The sequence below is a fragment of the Lissotriton helveticus genome, chromosome 5_1 (assembly GCF_964261635.1).
Source record: "Lissotriton helveticus chromosome 5_1, aLisHel1.1, whole genome shotgun sequence".
NCBI lineage: Eukaryota > Metazoa > Chordata > Amphibia > Caudata > Salamandridae > Lissotriton > Lissotriton helveticus.
In genome coordinates this window covers 2,122,467,050-2,122,490,488 of record NC_136065.1, presented here as the reverse complement: position 1 = coordinate 2,122,490,488, position 23,439 = coordinate 2,122,467,050, and the positions used below count along the sequence as shown (strand labels likewise).

The 23,439-nt window shown below is 52.3% G+C and overlaps 1 protein-coding gene across 1 annotated transcript in view; it reads left to right on the top strand.

Moving 5' to 3' along the window:
- Positions 1 to 23,439, top strand: part of LAMC3 (laminin subunit gamma 3) — a 702,649-nt gene that overhangs the window by 505,750 nt on the left and 173,460 nt on the right. The window contains exons 10-11 of the mRNA XM_078646208.1: positions 7,008 to 7,200; positions 16,064 to 16,173. Coding sequence (XP_078502334.1) covers positions 7,008 to 7,200; positions 16,064 to 16,173 — 303 coding nt within the window. The remainder of the gene's footprint in view (positions 1 to 7,007; positions 7,201 to 16,063; positions 16,174 to 23,439) is intronic.

The following is a 23,439-nucleotide window of genomic DNA, read 5'->3' as shown; positions in this document are numbered from 1 at the left end:
CAGTAGCAATTCCATCTTGTATACACGTCTCGTATATAAAACCATACTAAAGGCAAGGTCGGTTTGTCCAGGCACACCCCTCAATGTCGACAACATATTTTTATTCGTCTTTCTTAACTTTCAACAAGGCAAGGAAATTAATTACATGCCTTTGATTTTACAGTTTTTACACTGAACCTGGCACTGCCACTGTTAGCATCCTACTGCACTCAACTGGCACTGCTTTCCTCATATAGTGAACCAAGGGCAACAGACCTTCCTTGCACCAGTGGATCCCCCCCGCTTCTGTATATCACCTCCTGTTGCTGGGAACAGGTGTACATCTCATGTACTGAATGCGCTCTAGAAGGGAGCTTTAGATCTCCAGTGAGCGGTGATGTTGCACTTTGCAAGTAGTAGACCCACCCTAATGAGGTTCGAGAGCTCCTGAAGTATCCCCAGTCGTCCAGCAGTCACAGGCGTGCCATAATGGGCTCCATGTCCACTGGCCTCAACACCACATGTCCAGCATGGCCTGAGCCCAGGTCCAGTATACTTTAATAGCATGGCATCCTCAAACCCGTGACTCCAGTCGAGGCCCCGGCCCTGCTCAGCTTCTGACCGACCTTGCCTGTTCCAGGTCTCGTGAGGTCACATCCGATCACCTGCCCCCCACGCGGGGCCACAGCCTGTAATGCAAAGACTGCTAAGGTCAGGCCCCGCCCGGGTCTCCGTAATTGGGCAGTCAGAGGCAGTGACTCACTGTACTACCGCGCCGCCGGCGGGAATGTTAATGCTAACTTTTATTTAACTATTAATTATTGTAAAAAATAAAAGCCATTGTTCTTTGTAATAGCAATACATCTAAGTCATGTAAATACAACACATATTGCATTACAAATGCTAAAGATGTCACATTTGCGAAAGTTAAAACTATTGGCATTATAAATGACAAAGCTATTCATTTCGCTATTCTCAAAACCAACACATAAATAAAAAATGTGGCATTTACAATACTAATAGCTCAAACTTTCCTAATGCGAGACCTATTGCATTGCAAATGCTTGTTGTATTTCTCTTGCTTGGTCTGGTTCCTAGGCTGATGGGCCTCAAAAAGGAGCACTTCCTACAAATAGTGCATGGCACCAAGATATTCGTTATTTTTAATCTGAGAACCACCGATATGATGGGTCAGACATTCCCGAAGGGATGATGAACCCTGGCCGGCTAGTGTGACGTGCCTCACCGGGCCCCATCTAAAAGTCCACATTTGTAAAGCGCACAATCACCCGTAAGGGTCTCTAGGCGCTGGGGGCCGTCGGGAAGATTAGCGAGCTATTGCCCAGAGTCACATGGTGCTGGGCTAACCTGCCGCCGGAGCCGGGGATCGAACCGTGGTCCCCAGATTCCAGCGTCAGTCGCCCTGGCCGCGGCGCCACACCCCTCCCATCTAGTATGGAAAAAAAACTGGTTCAACACTTCCTTCTTTATGATCTCTTGTATCCTAGGCAAAGTATGCTGTGAGTGCAGAGGCAACCCCCCGCCCCCCCCCGCACCCCTCCACTCCTGCCCTAACCTCCCCTGTCACCCTAGCAGAGGCAAGTCCCTCCCTCCTACCATAGGCTCTTTGTGATTCTAGAAGACAAGCCCCTCCCCGCCCTACACTCCCCTCTCATCCTAGCCGAGACAAACCCCCCAATCTAGACTATCCTGTCACCCTAGCAGAGACAAGCCCCCCACCCTAGACTCCCCTCTGCTGCGGTACACTCCAGTCATCCTAGCCGAGACAAGCCCCCCGCCCCCTAGACTCCCCTGTCTTCCTAGCAGAGACAAGTCCCCTACGCTTGGCTCCCCAACCCCCTTTTCCTGCCTGGTCTATTAATCTTGTGGTTGGGCATAGGGCTTACAGAAAACATCAGGCCCACAGAGGAGGTGGCACTGAACCAGGATGCTTCCCAGAGCTAGGTGGGGCCCAATGGTGAGGCGTGCCACTCCAGGGGGCCAGGGTTCACCATCCTATCGGGGACGACCCTCCCGACGACGCACGGAGGTGCTTCTCGGATAAGCGTTATCCAGGCAGCCTGCACTATTTGAGTGAAAAAGCCCAGCTTTGGCAAGATAGCCACTCTGCCTCTCCCTCTGCAGATGTTCATCTCTCTCTCTCTCTGTTTTTCTACCCGAAAACGAGCGCAGCGCCAACCACCTGCACCCACTGGCACAAACGGAGCGCTAGAGCCGGTGCGCGGAAGGACGAGTGCGGTTGAGAGAATGTGGAGACGGAATGGAATGTAAATCCGTATTTGTAAAGCGCAAACTACTCACCCTTATGGGTCTCAAGGCGCTGGGGGCTGTTGTAGAAATTAAGGAGCAGATCTACAAGGAAGTGCCGCAGCGCGGCACCGCAAGCCTTTGGCTGCGCCACGCTGTGGCACCTCCGAAGCTCAGGGATGCGACATATTTACAAAAATGTGTCGCATCTCTGTGCTTCCCCCTGCGCTGGTGCACAAACTGCAGCCATGCACCGGCGCAGGCACCCTTGCACCAAGGTGCAAGGATGCCTGCGTCGTGGGGAGATTGTTTTTGTTAATGAAGGGGCACCTTTCTGCACAAAACAATAACAAGAGCCTTTTTCCTCTTTCATTGCGCATTGAAAGAGGAAAAAAACGAGGAGAAATGAAAACATTTCTTCTCGTTGCACCTCGCTACGCCACCTCTAGGGTGGCGTAGCATTCTGACGCATCTCCACATTTATGATTTCTTGTAAATCTGGAGATGTGTCTTGTTCCATGGGTGTTGCGTAGGAACACCCACAACAACACCCATGGAACGCCCCTTCGCCGCAAAGTGCTGCGTCTGAAGGGGCTGTATTTACAAGAAGAGGAAAAGTCACGCAGGGTGGCTTTTCCTCTCCTTGTAAATATGGAAGAGCCCCTTGCGCAACTAGTGCATCACAAAAAGTGACATACTGGTGGCGCAGCGGGCTTGTAAATCTGCCCCTAAGTGAACTATTGCCCAGAGTCACAGGGTGCTGAGCTGAGCTGCCGCCGGAGCCGGGGATCGAACCATGAGCCCTGTGCTCCGAAGTCACCTGCCCTAGGGTGTGTGCTGGGGAGTCTGGGACCTACTTGAGGAGGGGAGGGGGTGGCGGAGACCAGGAACATCTTAAAACTTTTGGGGGTCCTGGGCAAAACGTATTTTGGAGGCTCCTGTTCGGATCAGCTTGGAATTTATGATCCAATTTGAGCCCTTTCATGCCCTCTTTGGCCAGGTCACTGACAGTGCACAGACGCACTCGTCCAAATCAGTAGCGGTCGGTGGTAGAAATGCTGCTGGGAGGTGATGTGGGGAGGGGGAGGGGCAGGGTGGGGGGTAGTAAACTACGGAATTTGGATAAATACAGGTAAGTAAACATAAAAATTATTTAAACAAATATTCTTGCATGCACTGCATTGCATTTGGCGATACAGTGCGCACAACGAAATTCGTTTTATTTATTTTTGTTTACTTACCTGTATTTGTCCGTTTTCCGTAGATTACTACCCCCCACCCTGCCCCTCCCCTCCCCACGTCACCGCCCGGCAGCATTCCTACCACCGACCGCTACTGGTCCACATTCTAAACGTGTTTCCACCTAATATTCAGGGAGAGTGGTGTGCATTTTCAATATTTTAATATCGCTGCAGATCACACATATTAATTCAAATGATCTCTGCCGTTCACTGTATTTTTCTCATATGTGAGCTCCTCCTATTTTTATCTAAAATGAACTTTTTTTATGGACATTGCCTGGTGCTGAAAATCCCAAACACTATGGGGCAGATTTACAAGTCTCTTGCGCCACTTTGGCGTCACTTTTACCATGTTAAAAGTAACGCAAAAGTGGCGCAAGGGGATTGTAAGTCTGTCCCTATGTTTCTCTGCAATATGTCTGTGACAGACTCCCACACATCACCTGTGTTAAAAATAAATTAAAGACAAATAATATTTAAAACAATCTTTGTTTAGGAATCATTCTAGGTCATCAGGACAGGTCTGGCTGTAGAACAGAGTGGTTCAATCAGGGGCCCCTGAAAAGCTGGGGCCCAGGGCCAGAGCTCACTTTGCCCATGCCTTAAACCGTCTCTGGCGGAGACCCGGCAGAGCAAATGTAGCCGAAGCAGCAGGTAGGTGGCAATCTGAGGAAAGAACATAGGGGCATATTACCAACAACTAGCGATATTTATCGCTAAATGCGCTTAGCGACTTTTTTTATCGCTGCCTATCGCTGGATATTTTAGCGGAGAAAATATGCTATTAGCAACGTTTTTCTCCATTGCGCTAAAATATCCAGCGATAGCGGCGAAATGCGTGAATACCGCTGAGAATATAGCGATATTCTCGCATTAGCGACAAAATGCTCTTAGCCATGTTATCCACCTCCCATTGGATAACATGGCTAAGAACTGGTCAGAGCAGGCGTTAGTTTTTGGCGATAGCGGGAATATTTCGATCGCCACGCCAGCCTTGTGAATAGGCGAAAGCGACGTTATCGACTGCTTTCAGTCGCTAACGGGTTGGGTACGCCCACTTTGTATGTCATTAGCGATAAATATCGCTGAAATGCAAAGCGGGCCCCAAACCTGCTGTTAGCGACAGCTTGATAATAGGGCGATAGAATTCTCGCAGCTTAGCGGCCGACAACGGCCGCTATACCGGCGAAAAGTGCCTATTGCCCCCCTTGATAATATGCCCCATAGTTCCATTATTGGCGCAAGATGATCCCCACCCGCACCCAAGTGGAAAAGGCATGCATCAATAAATACACAACACAACTTTTTTGTTTGGAGAAAATATGGCTGCAGGTTTATTCCATACAACAGTATGCAAATTATGGTGGGTTACCTTACGGGCGATCCAAGGGCAGGTAGCCGTACTAACCTATGCTACCCTGCCCGCCTGATGAGCCAAGCACCGTGGAAACCCAATCAGCGCTACCCTTATAGGGGTGATCGCCTTACTGGATCACGTGACACATTGGTCCCTTATAACTCATACCTCTTTCAGGATGGAGCGTAGCAAGGCAGCCCCCGGTTATTCAGGCCCACAACCGCACGAAGGACTAACGGGGCGCTGATGTCATTGTTTCAGGACCCTCCCCCGAGGCTCCTGGGATTTGGCTCTGGCACCCTTATTGTGTTCTTGCAGAGGTATACTTCTGTACCCAGACTGCTTCCAGATCGCCCTGTAACTCCGCCACAGCTCTGGGGGTGGCCCCCATCGCCCACTGAGCCCCCCACCAACCAAACAGCACTTAACTCACTTGCAACCGGCTGCTTCCAGTGTCTCTTGCATGTCCAAGAGGATCAGGTCCATTCCTACCTGTGACAAGTGAACCTTATTGGCATCGACATAGCCTCACCTTCATTCGGATCAGCTCATGTCTGATAAACCCAAAACCTCTTTGGTCTGAACTTGCGCATAGCACTATACACCCTTTGCGGGAATGCTCCACCGCTTCATTAAACTTGGCCCCATGCCCAGCCAGGCGTAGCCCATGCCCGCTGAAGCCAAAGCCCCTTGCTCAACAAACTTCCGCATAGAGCGGGTTATCCTTCTCTGGGAATGTACCAGTGCCTCACATGCCCTGCAAGACTGTGATGGCTTCCCAGGAGGGAGCTCTCTCTTAAACATCGCTATGTCACCCTGCAAGCTGATGTGGCTCACACCTCCTTTAACCTGTTGTTGCAGCCCTTCTAGCATTTTGAGCTCCCTAACGCTTGTTTCCCCAATTTATGGAACAGCAGCACGCTTGCTAAGAAGACCGCTTCCACAACCAGCCTATATACTCCCGCTATGCGGATGAGGCATGTCATGCATCACTGAAGCAGCCCGTAACCTACCCTGGGAGCAGAGTGCACCTACTTTGTTGGGGTTGACCAGACATGTGCACAGACCTTTGCGATTAATAAACCATGGCGAACAAGACTGTTCGCATAGCGCACACTATCGCAGTCACAGCAACCATATGGAGTGACAACTTGCGCCAACTACCAGGCTTGCTTAACCAAAGCTCGATCACAGAAACCCACATACCTGCGAACCAGCTATGACCCTTGATGCTCTATAGGTCTTGCCCCCACGCTATACAGATTCCTGCAATGTACCCTTCTGCCCCTGTATGGGTGGGAAAATACCTGTAACATTGCAAATCCCACTGCACTCGCATTCTCAGGCAGTCCAGTAGGGGAGGGTCCTTAGCATTGTTTCTGCTACATTGCCTGGCCTCCTAGCCCGCAAGAACCATCGTCTGACCGCAGACGGGAAACATCCTTTACAACGAAACTTTTACCACGCAGTGCTATTACAACGCAGGTTTTACAACGAAAACCATTACAACGCATTGCGCTGGGGGGCGCTCTAGGATAGGGAATAGATTTAATTTACTATCCAACACCTTCCCTAGTGTCCACGGGGACTGGAGTTGGAATAGTAAATTAAACTATTCACTATCCAGCACCCCAAAGCGCTATGCGTTGTAATGGTATGCGTTGTAAAAACCGCGTTGTAAAAGCATGCGTGGTAAAAGCATGCGTTATAATGTCATACATCCCCGCAGACTATCTGCTGGGTCGCCCGTGCAATGACCGCATCCTGGCGCAAGACGTCCCGTTCTACACGTCTGCTAACAGACTTCCTTCAGTGAGGCTGGAGTGAACGGTTGTATGTTGTGCATCTGACCCTAAGAATTGTTAGTTTGCTTTGGCAGGGATCAAATTGTTGCGCCTGTAACACAAGGGTAGTGCCAGTGACCGCAATGAAGAGCCAGGGGTAGCAGCTGCCGGCCTCGGCGACTCCTACTGAAGGCCATGCTGGTGGCTTAGTGCACTAAAGTGTCCACTGTAGGGTCCTGTTTGTGGCCTCATGGTCACAGGTTCAAATCCCGGCGGGTTCACTCAGCCTTTGATCATTCTTAGGTCGATAAAATGAGTAACATTGAAATACACATGTTATGTTACAAGCGCCAAACCCCTCCTTTTCTCTTTCTTTAGGGAAATTCCTGGGGCAGCAGCACCTGAGCTACGGGCAGCACGTGTCGGTCAGGGTCCGAGTCCCCGAGGACCAGGGCGTCTTCCCTCCCATCGCCCTGGTACTGGGGGGAGATGGCAGGACCATATCTCTCACCGCCTCTTCCACCGAAGACTGCACCCTCTTCACCTCCCACCAGAGGGAGCTCGTGTTCAGGTAATATAATGAAGCAGGGGACAGAAACTGCAGAAATACCTCCTCAAAAGAAAACAAACAAACACCCCCTTCCACTAAAGAAGTACTCCACAGAGCACAACTCTGGATAGGGAAATATGACAAAGACAAACAGAATAATAGCAGGAAAAACTAATATTATTGTGACAAGGCTGGTCTCTGATAGGAAGGCATAGAGCCTCCGGACAGTAGGAGGGGCATATCTCTGATAGGATGATACCAAAACCAGGGTAGGAAAGAGGGCCCGGGGTGTATCTGTGATTGATTGAATGATACATAAATCAGGGCAGGATGGAGGAGCGTATCTCTGCTAGTCTGATTGTCTCTGCTAGGATGGCACAGGGAGTCAAAGCAGGAGGGAGGGGCTTGTCTCAGATAGGATGGCACAGGGAGTCAGGGCAGGAGGGAGTGGCTTGTCTCTGATAGGATGGCACAGGGAGTCAGGGCAGTAGGGAGGGGGTTGTCTCTGATAGGATGGCACAGGGAGTGAGGGCAGGAGGGAGGGGCTTGTCTGCTAGGATGGCACAGGGAGTCAGGGCAGGGGGGAGGGGCTTGTCTCTGCTAGGATGGCACAGGGAGTCAGAGCAGGAGGGAGGGGCTTGTCTATGCTAGGATGGCACAGGGAGTCAGGGAAGGAGGGAGGGGCTTGTCTCTGCTAGGATGGCACAGGGAGTCAGAGCAGGAGGGAGGGACTTGTCTCTGCTAGGATGGCACAGGGAGTCAGGGCAGGAGGGAGGGTTTGTCTCTGCTAGGGTGGCACAGGGAGTCGGGGCAGGAAGGAGAGCTTGTCTCTGCTAGGATGGTACAGGGAGTCAGGGCAGGAGGGAGGGGCTTGTCTGCTAGGATGGCACAGGGAGTCAGGGCAGGAGGGAGAGCTTGTCTCTGCTAGGATGGCACAGGGAATCAGGGCAGGAGGGAGGGGCTTGTCTCTGCTAGGATGGCACAGGGAGTCAGGGCAGGAGGGAGAGCTTGTCTCTGCTAGGATGGTACAGGGAGTCAGGGCAGGAGGGAGGGGCTTGTCTCTGCTAGGATGGTACAGGGAGTCAGGGCAGGAGGGAGGGGCTTGTCTGCTAGGATGGTACAGGGAGTCAGAGCAGGAGGGAGGGGCTTGTCTCTGATAGGATGGCATAGGGAGTCAGGGCAGGAGGGAGGGGCTTGTGTCTGCTAGGATGGCACAGGGAGTCAGGCAGGAGGGAGGGGCTTGTCTCTGATAGGATGGCATAGGGAGTCAGGGCAGGAGGGAGGGGCTTGTCTCTGCTAGGATGGCACTGGGAGTCAGAGCAGGAGGGGCTTGTCTCTGCTAGGATGGCACAGGGAGTCAGGGCAGGAGGGAGGGTTTGTCTCTGCTAGGGTGGCACAGGGAGTCAGGGCAGGAGGGAGAGCTTGTCTCTGCTAGGATGGTACAGGGAGTCAGGGCAGGAGGGAGGGGCTTGTCTGCTAGGATGGCACAGGGAGTCGGGGCAGGAGGGAGAGCTTGTCTCTGCTAGGATGGTACAGGGAGTCAGGGCAGGAGGGAGGGGCTTGTCTGCTAGGATGGTACAGGGAGTCAGAGCAGGAGGGAGGGGCTTGTCTCTGATAGGATGGCATAGGGAGTCAGGGCAGGAGGGAGGGGCTTGTGTCTGCTAGGATGGCACAGGGAGTCAGGCAGGAGGGAGGGGCTTGTCTCTGATAGGATGGCATAGGGAGTCAGGGCAGGAGGGAGGGGCTTGTCTCTTCTAGGATGGCACAGGGAGTCAGGGCAGGAGGGAGGGGCATGTCTCTGATAGGATGGCACAGGGAGTCAGGGCAGTAGGGAGGGGCTTGTCTCTGATAGGATGGCACAGGGAGTCAGGGCAGGAGGGAGGGGATTGTTTCTGCTAGGATGGCACAGGGAGTCAGGGCAGGAGGGAGGGGCTTGTCTCTGATAGGATGGCACAGGGAGTCAGGGCAGGAGGGGCTTGTTTCTGCTAGGATGGCACAGGGAGTCAGGGCAGGAGGGAGAGGCTTGTCTCTGATAGGATGGCACAGGGAGTCAGGGCAGGAGGGAGGGGCTTCTCTCTTCTAGGATGGCACCGGGAGGCAAGGCAGGAGGGAGGGGCTTGTCTCTTCTAGGATGGCACAGGGAGACAGGGCAGGAGTGAAGGCTTGTGACTGCTAGGATGGCACAGGGAGTCAGGCAGGAGGGAGGGGCTTGTCTGCTAGCATGGCACAGGGAGTCAGGCAGGAGGGAGGGTTTGCCTCTGCTAGGATGGCACAGGGAGTCAGGGCAGGAGGGAGGGCTTGTCTCTGCTAGGATGGCACAGGGAGTCAGGGCAGGAGGGAGGGGCTGGTCTCTTCTAGGATGGCACAGGGAGTTAGGCAGGAGGGAGGGGCTTCTCTCTGCTAGGATGGCACAGGGAGTCAGGGCAGGAGTGAGGGGCTTGTCTCTGTCAGGATGGCACAGGGAGTCAGGGCAGGAGGGAGGGGCTTGTCTCTGTCAGGATGGCACAGGGGGTCAGGCAGGAGGGAGGGGCTTGTTTCTGCTAGTATGGCACAGGGCGTCAGGCAGGAGGGAGGGGCTGGTCTCTTCTAGGATGGCACAGGGAGTTAGGCAGGAGGGAGGGGCTTGTTTGCTAGGATGGCACAGGGAGTCAGGGCAGGAGGGGGGGGCTTGTTTCTGCTAGGATAGCACAGGGAGACAGGCAGGAGGGAGGGGCTTGTCTCTTCTAGGATGGCACAGGGAGTCATGGCAGGAGGGAGGGGCTTGTTTCTGCCAGGATGGCACAGGGAGTCAGGGCAGGAGGGAGGGGCTTGTCTGATAGGATGACACAGGGAGTCAGGCATGAGGGAGGGGCTTGTCTGCTAGGATGACACAGGGAGTCAGGCAGGAGGGAGGGGCTTGTCTCTTTTAGGATGGTACAGGGATTCAGGGCAGGAGGGAGGGACTTCTCTCTGCTAGGATGGCACAGGGAGACAGGCAGGAGGGAGGGGCTTGTCTCTTCTAAGATGGCACAGGGAGTCAGGGCAGGAGGGAGGGGCTTGTTTCTGTTAGGATGACACAGGGAGTCAGGCAGGAGGGAGGGGCTTGTCTCTTTTAGGATGGTACGGGGAGTCAGGGCAGTAGGGAGGGGCTTCTCTCTGCTAGGATGGCACAAGGAGTCAGGGCAGGAGGGAGGGGCGTGTCTCTGCTAGGATGGAACAGGGAGTCAGGGCAGGAGGGAGGGGCTTGTCTGCTAGGATGGCACAGGGAGTCAGGCAGGAGGGAGGGGCTTGTTTCTACTAGGATGGCACAGGGAATCAGGCAGGAGGGAGGGGCTTGTCTCTTCTAGGATGGCACAGGGAGTTAGGCAAGAGGGAGGGGGTTGTTTGCTAGGATGGCACAGGGAGTCAGGGCAGGAGGGAGGGGCCTGTTTCTGCTAGTATGGCACAGGGAGTCAGGGCAGTAGGAAGGGGCTTGTTTTTGCCTGGATGGCACAGGGAGTCAGGCAGGAGGGAGGAGCTTGTCTGCTAGGATGACACTGGGAGACAGGCAGGAGGGAGGGGCTTGTTTCTGCTAGGATGGCACAGGAAGACAGGCAGGAGGGAGGGGCTTGTCTCTAGGATGGCACAGGGAGTCAGGGCAGGAGGGAGGGGCTTGTTTCTGCTAGGGTGGCACAGGGTGACAGGCAGGAGGGAGGGTCTTGTCTCTTCTAGGATGGCACAGGGAGTCAGGGCAGGGGGGAGGGGCTTGTTTCTGATAGGATGGCACAGGGGGTCAGTGCAGGAGGGAGGGGCTTGTCGGCTAGGATGGCACAGGGAGTCCGGCAGGAAGGAGGGGCTTATTTCTGCTAGGATGGCACAGGAAGTCAGGCAGGAGGGAGGGGCTTGTTTCTGCTAGGATGGCATAGGGAGTCAGGCAGGAGGGAGGGGCATGTCTCTTCTAGGATGCCACCGGGAGTCAGGGCAGGAGGGAGGGGCTTGTCTAGTCTAGGATGGCACAGGGAGTCAGGGCAGGAGGGAGGGGCTTGTGTCTGCTAGGATGGCGCAGGGAGTCAGGGCAGGAGGGAGAGGCTTGTCTGCTAGGATGACACAGGGAGTCAGCAGGAGGGAGGGGCTTGTCTCTGCTAGGATGAAATAGGGAGGCAGGGCAGGAGGGAGGGGCTTGTCTGCTAGGATGGCACAGGGAGTCAGGCAGGAGGGAGGGGCTTGTTTCTGCTAGGATGGCACGGGGAGTCAGGCAGGAGGGAGGGGCTTGTCTTTTCTAGGATGGCACAAGGAGTTAGGCAGGAGGGAGGGGCTTGTTTGCTAGGATGGCACAGGGAGTCAGGGCAGGAGGGAGGGGCTTGTTTCTGCTAGGATGGCACAGGGAGTCAGGGCAGGAGGCAGCGGCTTGTTAGTGCTAGGATGGCACAGGGAGTCAGGGCAGTAGAGAGGGGCTTGTCTCTGATAGGATGGCACAGGGAGTCAGGGCAGGAGGGAGGGGCTAGGATGGCACAGGGAGTCAGGCAGAAGGGAGGGGCTTGTTTCTGCTAGGATGGCACAGGTAGACAGGCAGGAGGGAGGGGCTTGTCTCTTCTAGGATGGCACAGGGAGTCGGGGCAGGAGGAAGGGGCTTGTTTCTGCTAAGATGGCACAGGGAGAGAGGCAGGAGGGATGGGCTTGTCTCTTCTAGGATGGCACAGGGAGTCAGGGCAGGAGGGAGGGGCTTGTTTCTGCTAGGATGGCACAGGGAGACAGGCAGGAGGGAGGGGATTTTATCTTCTAGGATGGCACAGGGAGTCAGGGCAGGTGGGAGGGGCTTGTTTCTGCTAGGATGGCACCGGGGGTCAGGGCAGGAGGGATTGGCTTGTCGGCTAGGATGGCACAGGGAGTCCGGCAGGAGGGAGAGGCTTATTTCTGTTAGGATGGCACAGGGAGTCAGGGCAGGAGGGAGGGGCTTGTTTCTGCTAGGATAGCACAGGGAGTCAGGCAGGAGGGAGGGGCATGTCTCTTCTAGGATGGCACAGGGAGTCAGGCAGGAGGGAGGGGCATGTCTCTTCTAGGATAGCACCGGGAGTCAGGGCAGGAGGGAGGGGCTTGTCTCTTCTAGGATGGTACAGTGAGTAAAGGCAGGAGGGAGGAGCTTGTCTATTCTAGGATGGCACAGGGAGTCAGGGCTTTAGGGAGGGGCTTGTCTCTGGTAGGATGGCACAGGGAGTCAGGGCAGGAGGGAGGGGCTTGTCTGCTAGGGTGGCACAGGGAGTCAGGGCAGGAGGAAGGGGCTTGTGTCTGCTAGGATGGCACAGGGAGTCAGGGCAGGAGGAAGGGGCTTGTCTGCTAGGACGGCTCAGGGAGTCAGGGCAGGAGGGAGGGGCTTGTCTATGCTAGGATGGCACAGGGAGTCAGGGAAGGAGGGAGGGGCTTGTCTCTGGTAGGATGGCACAGGGAGTCAGGGCAGGAGGGAGGGGCTTGCCTGCTAGGATGGCATAGGGAGTCAGGGCAGGGGGGAGGGGCTTGTCTCTGCTAGGATGGCACAGGGAGTCAGGGCAGGAGGGAGGGGCTTGTCTCTGCTAGGATGACACAGGGAGTCAGGGCAGGAGGGAGGGGCTTGTGTCTGCTAGGATGGCACAGGGAGTCAGGCGGGGGGAGGGGCTTGCCTGCTAGGATGGCACAGGGAGTCAGGGCAGGAGGGAGGGGCTTGGGTCTGCTAGGATGGCACAGGGAGTCAGGGCAGGAGGGAGGGGCTTGTCTCTGCTAGGATGACACAGGGAGTCAGGGCAGGAGGGAGGGGCTTGTGTCTGCTAGGATGGCACAGGGAGTCAGGCGGGGGGAGGGGCTTGCCTGCTAGGATGGCACAGGGAGTCAGGGCAGGAGGGAGGGGCTTGGGACTGCTAGGATGGCACAGGGAGACAGGGCAGGAGGGAGGGGCTTGTCTCTGGTAGGATGGCACAGGGAGTCAGGCAGGAGGGAGGGGCTTGTGTCTGCTAGGTTGACACAGGGAGTCAGGGCAGGAGGGAGGGGCTTGTCTCTGCTAGGTTGACACAGGGAGTCAGGTCAGAAAGGGAGGGGCTTGTGTCTGCTAGGATGGCACAGGGAGTCAGGCAGGAGGGAGGGGCTTGTGTCTGCTAGGATGGCACAGGGAGTCAGAGCAGGAGGGAGGGGCTTGTCTGCTAGGATGGCACAGGGAGTCAGGGCAGGAGGGAGGGGCTAGGATGGCACAGGGAGTCAGGGCAGGAGGGAGGGGCTTGTCTCTGCTAGGTTGACACAGGGAGTCAGGTCAGAAAGGAAGGGGCTTGTGTCTGCTAGGATGGCACAGGGAGTCAGAGCAGGAGGGAGGGGCGTGTCTGCTAGGATGGCACAGGGAGTCAGGGCAGGAGGGAGGGGCTAGGATGGCACAGGGAGTCAGGGCAGGAGGGAGGGGCGTGTCTGCTAGGATGGCACAGGGAGTCAGGGCAGGAGGGAGGGGCTTGTCTCTGCTAGGATGGCACAGGGAGTCAGGGCAGGAGGGAGGGGCTTGTCTGCTAGGATGGCACAGGGAGTCAGGGCAGGAGGAAGGGGCTTGTGTCTGTTAGGATGGCACAGGGAGTCTGGGCAGGAGGGAGGGGCTTGTCTCTGCTAGGATGGCACAGGGAGTCAGGGCAGGAGGGAGGGGCTTGTCTCTGCTAGGATGGCACAGGGAGTCAGGGCAGGAGGGAGGGGCTTGTCTCTGGTAGGATGGCACAGGGAGTCAGGGCAGGAGGGAGGGGCTTGTCTCTGCTAGGTTGACACAGGGAGTCAGGTCAGGAAGGGAGGGGCTTGTGTCTGCTAGGATGGCACAGGGAGTCAGGGCAGGAGGGAGGGGCTTGTTTCTGCTAGGATGGCACAGAGTCAGGGAAGGAGGGAGGGGCTTGTCTGCTAGGATGGCACAGGGAGTCAGGGCAGGAGTGAGGGGCTTGTCTCTGCTAGGATGGCACAGGGAGTCAGGGCAGGAGGGAGGGGCTTGTCTGCTAGGATGGCACAGAGAGTCAGGGCAGGAGGGAGGGGCTTGTCTGCTAGGATGGCACAGGGAGTCAGGGCAGGAGGAAGGGGCCTGTGTCTGCTAGGATGGCACAGGGAGTCTGGGCAGGAGGGAGGGGCTTGGCCCTGCTAGGATGGCACAGGGAGTCAGGGCAGGAGGGAGGGGCTTGTCTCTGGTAGGATGGCACAGGGAGTCAGGGCAGGAGGGAGGGGCTAGTGTCTGCTAGGATGGCACAGGGAGTCAGGGCAGGAGGGAGGGGCTTGTCTCTGTCAGGATGGCACAGAGAGTCAGGGCAGGAGGGAGGGGCGTGTCTCTGGTAGGATGGCACAGGGAGTCAGGGCAGGAGGGAGGGGCTTGTCTCTGGTAGGATTTCACAGGGAGTCAGGGCAGGAGGGAGGGGCTTGTCTCTGGTAGGATGGCACAGGGAGTCAGGGCAGGAGGGAGGGGCTTGTCTCTGGTAGGATGGCACAGGGAGTCAGGGCAGGAGGGAGGGGCTTGTCTGCTAGGATGGCACAGGGAGTCAGGGCAGGAGGGAGGGGCTTGTGTCTGCTAGGATGGCACAGGGAGTCAGGGCAGGAGGAAGGGGCTTGTCTGCTAGGACGGCTCAGGGAGTCAGGGCAGGAGGAAGGGGCTTGTCTGCTAGGACGGCTCAGGGAGTCAGGGCAGGAGGGAGGGGCTTGTCTATGCTAGGATGGCACAGGGAGTCAGGGCAGGAGGGAGGGGCTTGGCTGCTAGGATGGCACAGGGAGTCAGGGAAGGAGGGAGGGGCTTGTCTCTGGTAGGATGGCACAGGGAGTCAGGGCAGGAGGGAGGGGCTTGTCTCTGCTAGGTTGACACAGGGAGTCAGGGCAGGAGGGAGGGGCTTGTCTGCTAGGATGGCACAGGGAGTCAGGGCAGGAGGGATGGGCTTGTCTGCTAGGATGGCACAGGGAGTCAGGGCAGGAGGGAGGGGCTTGTCTGCTAGGATGGCACAGGGAGACAGGGCAGGAGGGAGGGGCTTGTCTGCTAGGATGGCACAGGGAGTCAGAGCGGGAGATGTACTGAGGACCTGGGACATGCCCAAACCTGCGGGTCTGCCACTCTGTGGGCTGTAAGTAGGTTTTGCAGTTTTTAGTTTCAACCAATTACCGACGGTAAAACCCACCGAAAGAGAGGTGACTTTTCTGTTGAAACGTCAGCAGAACATTACTTAAGAAAGTGACGCCAGCCTGCTTGCAGCAGGGACCCTCGAAGCACTTGAGCTCTCTGTGGTTTTTGAAAAATGTTCTTCAAAGGAAAGTTTACTATGACCACAAAAATGTGCACTTAATTAAATGACTTACACATAAAATGGCGGACTCACGCTTCAGTCATATTTTTAATATCTATAAGGATGATGACATGAAACAGTTGTTTCTACATTTTAATCAATAACATTCGTCTAGGTATTCCATTTTATACGAAGAGATTGTTCATATCTAGTCGAGCATTTCCTTCAATAGGACACGCTAGTCCCCTATAGGATGACACGTTTGTCTCCTGTAGAATGAACACATAGCCTTTATTTTCCAAAGACGATCTATTTTCTTGTAGGATAAGCAGAGAACGTATGCATCACTACAACTGACTACCCTCCTGTAGGATGGGCACAGAGCCTTCATGTCTCTAGGACAGGCTAATCTCCTGTAGGATGGGCACAGAGCCTTCATGTCTCTAGGACAGGCTAATCTCCTGTAGGATGAGCAGGAAGCCTTTCCTTCACCTGGACAGGGGGGTCCCCTGTAGTCTGAGCACCTTAATTTCCCTGGTGCAGGTTGGTCATTGGTAGCCTGTCCATGGGGCCCCGTCACTGATCCTAGCATGTCCATGGGGCCCAGTCACTGATACTCCCTCCTCTGTGCTTCCTTCCTTGAGGGCTCAAAGTGCTTGTATCCGGTGTGTTTTGTGTTTCAGACTCTCAGAGGAGGAAGATGAGGCAGACGTCTCGTGGCCTTCCTTGGACTTTCATCGCCTGCTCTCCAACCTGACTGCTCTGCTGATTGGAGTTGGAGGCAGACCGCACGGTAAGTGGGTTTGCATGCAGAAGGGACACTCAGTGTTGGATGCATCAGGGGCGCCCGGGGTTGGATGCAGACAGGGCCCCCGGGGTTGCATGCAGATTGGGCCCCCAGATTGGCACGCAGGAGGGGCCCCTGCGCTTGCATGCAGACAGGGCCCGTGGGGTTGCATGTTGAAGGGACCCCTTTACACAGCACACACGTGAGGGAGAGGAACCGCCGCCGGGGGGACCAAGTTTGAGGGGGCACACATGGTAAGACCACCACAGAGGGCAGAGGTCAACCTGGACTGATGGCAGCAGAACTGAGAGAACAGGCAAGGCAGAGGAGAACCAGGACCTGTTAGGGGCGCAGGAGGCCCCATGGAGAGGGGGGAGGAGTCGGACATGAGCTGGTCCCGTGCAAGCCTCGTAAGGACCCCAGTGGCGTAGCACAGGGAAGTGGGGGGGTCCGCCCCGGGCGGCACAAACTTTGGGGCAGCGGCCTCCACCCCCTTTTCTAAATGTGTAGATATAAAGAAATTGATAGCAAAAAAAACAAAGTGTAAGAGAACATGTGTGAAAAGCAATAGAAAATAAATACGTGAACCTAACTTTTATATTCACAAAATAGCCCATGTGATATATCAATATTCACAACCTCAATTATGCCATCATAACTAAACCATGTCACTTTCATAGAAAAATAATGTTTGTGTGAGTTATGGTGAACATTATGTCCATAATATCATTATTGTGTGTGAAAATGGTCACGAAAAGCAACTAAATTCTATTTTGTCAATCAGGCCCTTGGATATAAGAATGCTGGTGAACATTATGTATGTGATATTATTATTGTGTGTGAAAATGGTCATAGAAAACAACTGAATTCTATTTTGTTATTCAGGCCCTTGAGTGTGAGAGTATTGAATCGTTTAATCCAATATGTTTCCTTTTGTGCTAATATTCTTGAGTTATTTAACCCAAGAATAATTTCAAGGACATAAAGAACTTGGAACCAAAGTTGTGCCAAATCATGGTTATGTCCTAGCGAGTTGCTAGATTTGTATTAAGATTCTTATTCCGAATCAGGCTCACGTGTTCTGTAATGAGAATTTAAAATTTATCTCTCAGCCTTGTTGATATACATGGACATTTGATGGAGTAAATCACGTTGCTTGTGTTGCAATTTGCTCAGTGTTTTAGTTGGATTATTTGTCTAGTTGATGGATGAGTTATTGTTTTGCCCATTAGGACATTATTAGAATGAGTACAATTAGAGCATTTTTTCATACCAGCCCAATTTTGTGTGGAAGTCTTTTTTTGTGCTTGGTTTTAGGTTTTTCGTTCTGCTGTATGCACATATTGGTGGATTCGCAAAAATTTCTCGAAACTCTGGCTCCCATCGTAATAAATCCCATCTTTTTTTGAGGATCTTTTTGATGATGGATGAACTAGTAGAAAACTTTGGGGCATATTATCAAGGGTGGCGATAGGCAATTATCGCCGGTTTAGCGGCCGTTTTTGGCCGCTAAGCGGCGATAATTCTATTGCTTATTAGCAAGCTGTCGCTAACTGATGTTAACTACAGCTTTTAGGCGACAGCGAGCGGTTTGGGGCACGCTTTGCATGTCAGCGATATTTATCGCTAATGACATGCAAAGTGGGCGTACCCAACCTGTAAGCGACTGAAAGCAGTTGCTAACGTCGCTATCGCCTATTAGCAAGGCAGGCGTAGCGATGGAAATATTCCCGCCATCGCCAAAAACTAACGCCTGCTCAGACCAATTCTTAGCCATGTTATCCAATGGGAGGTGGATAACATGGCTAAGAGCATTTCGTCGCTAATGCGTGAATATCGCTGTATTCTCAGCAATATTCACGCATTTCGCCGCTATCGCTGGATATTTTAGCACGATGGAGAAAAACGTTGCTAATAGCATGTTTTCTCCGCTAACATATCCAGCGATAGGCAGCGATAAAAAAATTGTCGCTTAGCCTATTTTGCGGTAATTATCGCTACTTGTTGGTAAATGCCCCTCTGTTATTAAAACTGGTGTCTCTGATTTCTTCTTGGTAGTTTTTTCAAACAGTTTATCTAGTTCCGTGGACATGATTTCAGTTGCAGTATCATCTAAGAGATCTTTTGGTTATCCTCTGGCTTCATACAATTTATTGTGTTCTTCTATGGTTGATTGGCATTTGATTTCGTCTGAAGTGATCCTCTTGATACGCATGAACTGAGATATAGGTACATTCTTGATTAAAGATGGCGAATGAAAACTTTGATAAGGACACAGTTATTGCGATAGGTGCTTTTAAAAAAAAAAACCACTAGTTTCAGTCTTCGTATCCTCCATTTCTATCTGTACGTCCAAAAAGGATATCAAGTGTTTGTCAATGGAATGTGTGGATTTGTTTCTTGCGTTCTTCGAATTTAATTTTAGAATATTATTTTCTAGTTCTTGTCTGGTTTCACTCCAGATTAAATAAATATCACTTGGAGAACACTCAGTCTTGCATGGATTTAGAAGGGGTGGGGATTCTGACACGGATTTGTACCCGGCGTCCCTGGACTACCAAGTGGCATAACGAAACTTGAGGGGTCCCCCCCTGAAAAGTACATGGAGGGAGGGCCCCCATGCTCCAGATCCAGTCAGAAGCTCTCTGGCCGGGTGCCCTCCTCCAATGCACAGGGGCCAGATGGCGCCCCCGGGAGCATAGGGGCCACCCTGCACCGCAAGGGCTTTTCTTATGCCACAGGGACTACCCCTCGTCCCTGCACCCGACATGCCCCCTCCACCTGGGTATGGTCAGTGCTGGCAGTAGGGTGGTCCTCTGACCAGCTAAGGGATTCCAGCCTTTGGTCCTGCAAGCCAGGTGGACAGCGAGGTCTTGTGTGTCTTCCTGAATTCCTGGAGAGAGGTGGAGGTTGGAGGTGCACAGGGGGATCCTTCCAGGATTTCGCTGTGAGGTAGGAGAAGGGACGTCCTCCTCTGTTGCAACGTGCGGTCATTTCTTCAAGGCCTGAGTCCGAGTGGCTACTGAGTAATGTCAATGGCGAGGACTGTTGTTAGCCACTATACTTCGCTAACTCGCTTTGAGCACTTGACCCTACAGGGGTGGCACAGGCAAGCAGTCAAGGTTCACTCCAGCATGGTTAGAGACAGAGGGAACTCATTTTCAAGGTTATCATTGGCAATTTGAGCCTGCAAAAGGAAGTTTAAAAAATAAAAAGTTATTTTCCTGCCAAATGGTAGATACTTTTAATCTTCAAATTTTTCTCTAAGCTGTTTAGGTAAAATGTTTGAATTATTATCATTTTTTGTTAATTGTCCTCATATCACCAGAAAGCGTCTGCAATACTTCGTAGAGCCACTTCCTCAAATTATCCACCCTGCGGCCACTGCATTTGCCCTGGTCTGGGTACCTACCAGACCAAAACCTTTTACGGTGCCTTGATGTAATCAATGGCCTGGATAGTCGATACTCAAAGATTTACTCCATGTCATAAAGTCCGACCAAATATCGGGGGTGATCACCTTTTCTCCTCCATGATCAAAAGGTGCAACTTTGATTGCTGACCTCACCCAATCTTCCACATTCGGAGGCAGAGGATCCCTCCATTTCATACAAATTTCTCTTCTGGTGCTCAAAATCAGATAAAAAAGAAACCCACTATGTGGCCACCTCAGCAGCTTACTGGCTTTATCATCCCCTCCGAAGAGGACAAGAACTATGGGTCCGATTCACAGAATAAACTTAAGACTCAATCCTAAACTTACTACTATTTTGGTATTCACAGAATGAACTCAGTACTTTTGGTATTCACATAATGAATTTACTACTTTTGGTATTCACAGAAGTTAGGATTTTGTCTTAAGTTTGTCTTAAGACAAACTTAAGACAGACTTAAGACAGACTTAAGTTAAGATTTTGTCTTAAGTCTGTCTTAAGTCTGTCTTAAGTCTGTCTTAAGTCTGTCTTAGGTTTGTCTTAAGTCTGTCTTAAGTCTGTCTTAAGTTTGTCTTAAGACAAACTTAAGACAAAATCCTAACTTCTGTGAATACCAAAAGTAGTAAGTTCATTCTGTGAATGCCAAAAGTAGTAAGTGTATTCTGTGAATATCAAAATAGTAGTAAGTTTAGGATTGAGTCTTAAGTTCATTCTGGGAATCGGGCCCGATATTCAGAATGATCTTGTTGCCAAAAATACCTTGAAAAGCAAGTTCACTTCCACCCCAATAATCCCTCAGCCTTGCAAATTAAAAAAAAAAAGAATATGAAGATCCTTTGCTCCTATACAGCCGCATCTTGCACACTTGGGGGGAAGGGCTCAAAACAAACTTTGCAATTTTAGCTGGAGTCCAATATAGGTAATTGATAGTAAAAAAATGATTCCTCTTTAGGTTAGCTGGTTTGACAAGACTGTAGAGATGCCTCAAGAAGTGGTCCCATACCGTTCTAATGACATACTGAAAGGAGGACCCACTCCAGACTGAGTGGGGAGGTGCTAGATCGTTCTCGTCTGCCTCCAAAAGCTTCCGGTACCATTTAGAGACTTCCTTAGTCTTTGGGCTTCTATCTAGGAGAGATAACTACAATTCCCAATCACCCCGGATTTCCTTTTTTAACGGCCATAGACCAGGAAGAGAGTTGGGTGAACTTAAACCTAGAGAAATCATTTCAAATCTTGGCTTTTAAAGCATCCCATGGACACACACCCTCCGACGTCATCAAGTCTATCCATATTGAGATACCTGCCCTTCTGAGAGGTAGACTTAGGCTATCTTTTAAACATAACGGGGTCCCAGGGGAGTCCCAGACTGGAGCCAAGTCAGAATAACAACCTAGGGCCCACCTACTCCTTACCTTACACTACAGGCATAGGGCAGACCTCAGTATTTTTTGTCAAACTTTCTTGGAGAATCTGGAGGCATCAAACATATATAGGAACCCATCTCCACCCCATTGCCTTACCATTTTGCCTAGGAGCTTCCCCAAGGAAATTCATCAGCCTTCACAAGCAGCATCCAGATGTTTTTAAATTGGAAAGCTGCACAGTACCAATTGAAATCTAGCAGGGCCAATCCCCTTTAACAAGCCTGGTCGAAGTTTTTTCTAGGTTGTATGACATTACAACGCGGGCTTTTACCCCACATGCCATTACAAAGCGGGGATTACAACGAAAGTCGTTACAATGACTTTCGCTGGAGGGCGCTGGATAGTGGAATAGTTTGATTTTCTATTCCAACTCCAGCCCACGTTGACAGTAGGGAAGGTGTTGGATAGAAAATTAAACTATTCCATATCCAACAGCGGCCTTTAGCGAAAGTCGTTGTAACAACTTTTGTTGTAATCCCTGCGTTGTAATGGCTGTTCACCTTTTTGTATGCCAACCTTGCACCCTTATAGGCCCATATGAAGCATACGGACTTCCCCAGAATGTTATCTGAGCTGTTTAGGTAAAACAGTTGATTTGTGTGACACTGAAGTACCTGTCTGCCATTGGCTCTTTATGCATCAAGAGCGCAGCATCAATGTGATTCAAGATTATATTGCACCGTTGCCAAATATGTCCGAGATGTGTTGCGTATAAAGTAAAAGATATATGATCTGTGAAAATGCTCAACTAATCACTGTTTGTTGATGAAAAACCGAGCCCGTGCAGGGGACACAGCTTTTTCAGTGCATGCTACGACGTCTGTCAACACTGTGCATGCAGGTGTGTGCTGCACATACTGTGTTCGTGGTGTCAGTGCAGTGCACATCTTGAAAGTGTGTATTTTCTGCTCCAGCACATTTGTGTTTAGTTATGCACAATTAATATATGCTGTGAATGTTGTGTGCTAGATATGTTTTGAGTGTTTGTGGGCATTTTGTGTGCTGTATGGTTTGCATTGCTCTAGATCAGAGTTTGCAAAAATTTGTTGAGTGCTCTGTGTATGTGCAAGGTACTCTAATGTATAGAATGTGGGGCTGGTTTGAGGTGTGCTCCGTATGTGTGTGTGTGTATGTGTCTGTTATATTTGGGGGTCTCTGGTTGGCACAGGTAAGGACTTTAGACAAGCAGGGACCCTCTCCTCTAGACAGGATAAGGGGATCACCCTCTAAAATAACCCCTGCTCACCCTCTAGGTAGTGTGACGCAAGCAGACAAGGCTTACCTCAGAAGCGTTTACAGGTTAAGCATTTTTGAACACATACAGTAACTCAGGGAAAATTCCACAAAAAGGATACCACACTAGGTTTGTATCAACAATAATTATATTATATAATTATAAGGCTTAGCACAAGATCCAATAATGGTAGTAAAAATGACCACAATACTATTAGGAATGCAGTTCTTGCTTTAAAAATGCATGTCTTTATGTTCCATGCACTTCGCGCTGACTGTGCGGCTCTTTTGGGGAAGATCGTACCAACAAAGAGTTAACTTAAACGTTGCGGACTCTCCGGTCCGGTGCACATACAGTCACGGTGCGAATCGTACAGTACCTTGAAATGTGTCCGACGCGGGCGAAGTGCTGGCAGGAGTGAAGGCAACCCAGGGACGGTGTTGGCGGCTTTCCGATGTGAGTCCGGCACGTTGCAGGCGTCTCAGGGCGAGGCATTGGAACGGGACTTCGGGGAGCGATGCGGACGGTCCGGGTCTTTTAGGCGCTCACTGGGTGAGGCGTTTGTCCGTGTTGTGCCTCTGAGCGGGGATGCCTTTCAATTCCCCAGCAGCGTGATGTCAGGCAGCCGGTACGCTTCGGGCGCACTGGTCGCACGTTCCAGTGCGGGCTGCTGGTGGGCTCTCTATAGCGTGGTGCAAGGGGCCGGTACGCTTCGTACATACGGGCCGAATTTCCTTGCGGTGCGCTCAGATTGGGGACTCCAGCGGCTGGGGATGCGGCAAGCAGTGCGGCTCAAGGGGGAGGGTGATGCGGGTGCGGCTGCCCTTCGGGATGGTGCAAGTTACGGCTCGTAAGCAGAGCGGGCTAACACGGTGCGGGGCGGCCACAGATACGGCTTCACAGCTGTCCGGTTTTGCGAGGCACACTTTGCTGGCGGCTCCAGCGGCAGGGGGAGATCGACAAATTCCAGCGACTCGGTTTGAGGCAGTAGGAGTCCACTAGTCCTGGGACTCCGTTCAGGGGGCAAGCTCACCCACAAGCCCTTGGAGATCTTTAGCACGATAAAAAGTCTCTTTAGTCTTTTCCTCTCCTCTCGCAGCAAGGCAACCACTGCAGGCCAATCCCCCAGGTCAGGGACAGTACTCCTCCTTGCAGGTTTCCCAGTTCCTTCTCGTCG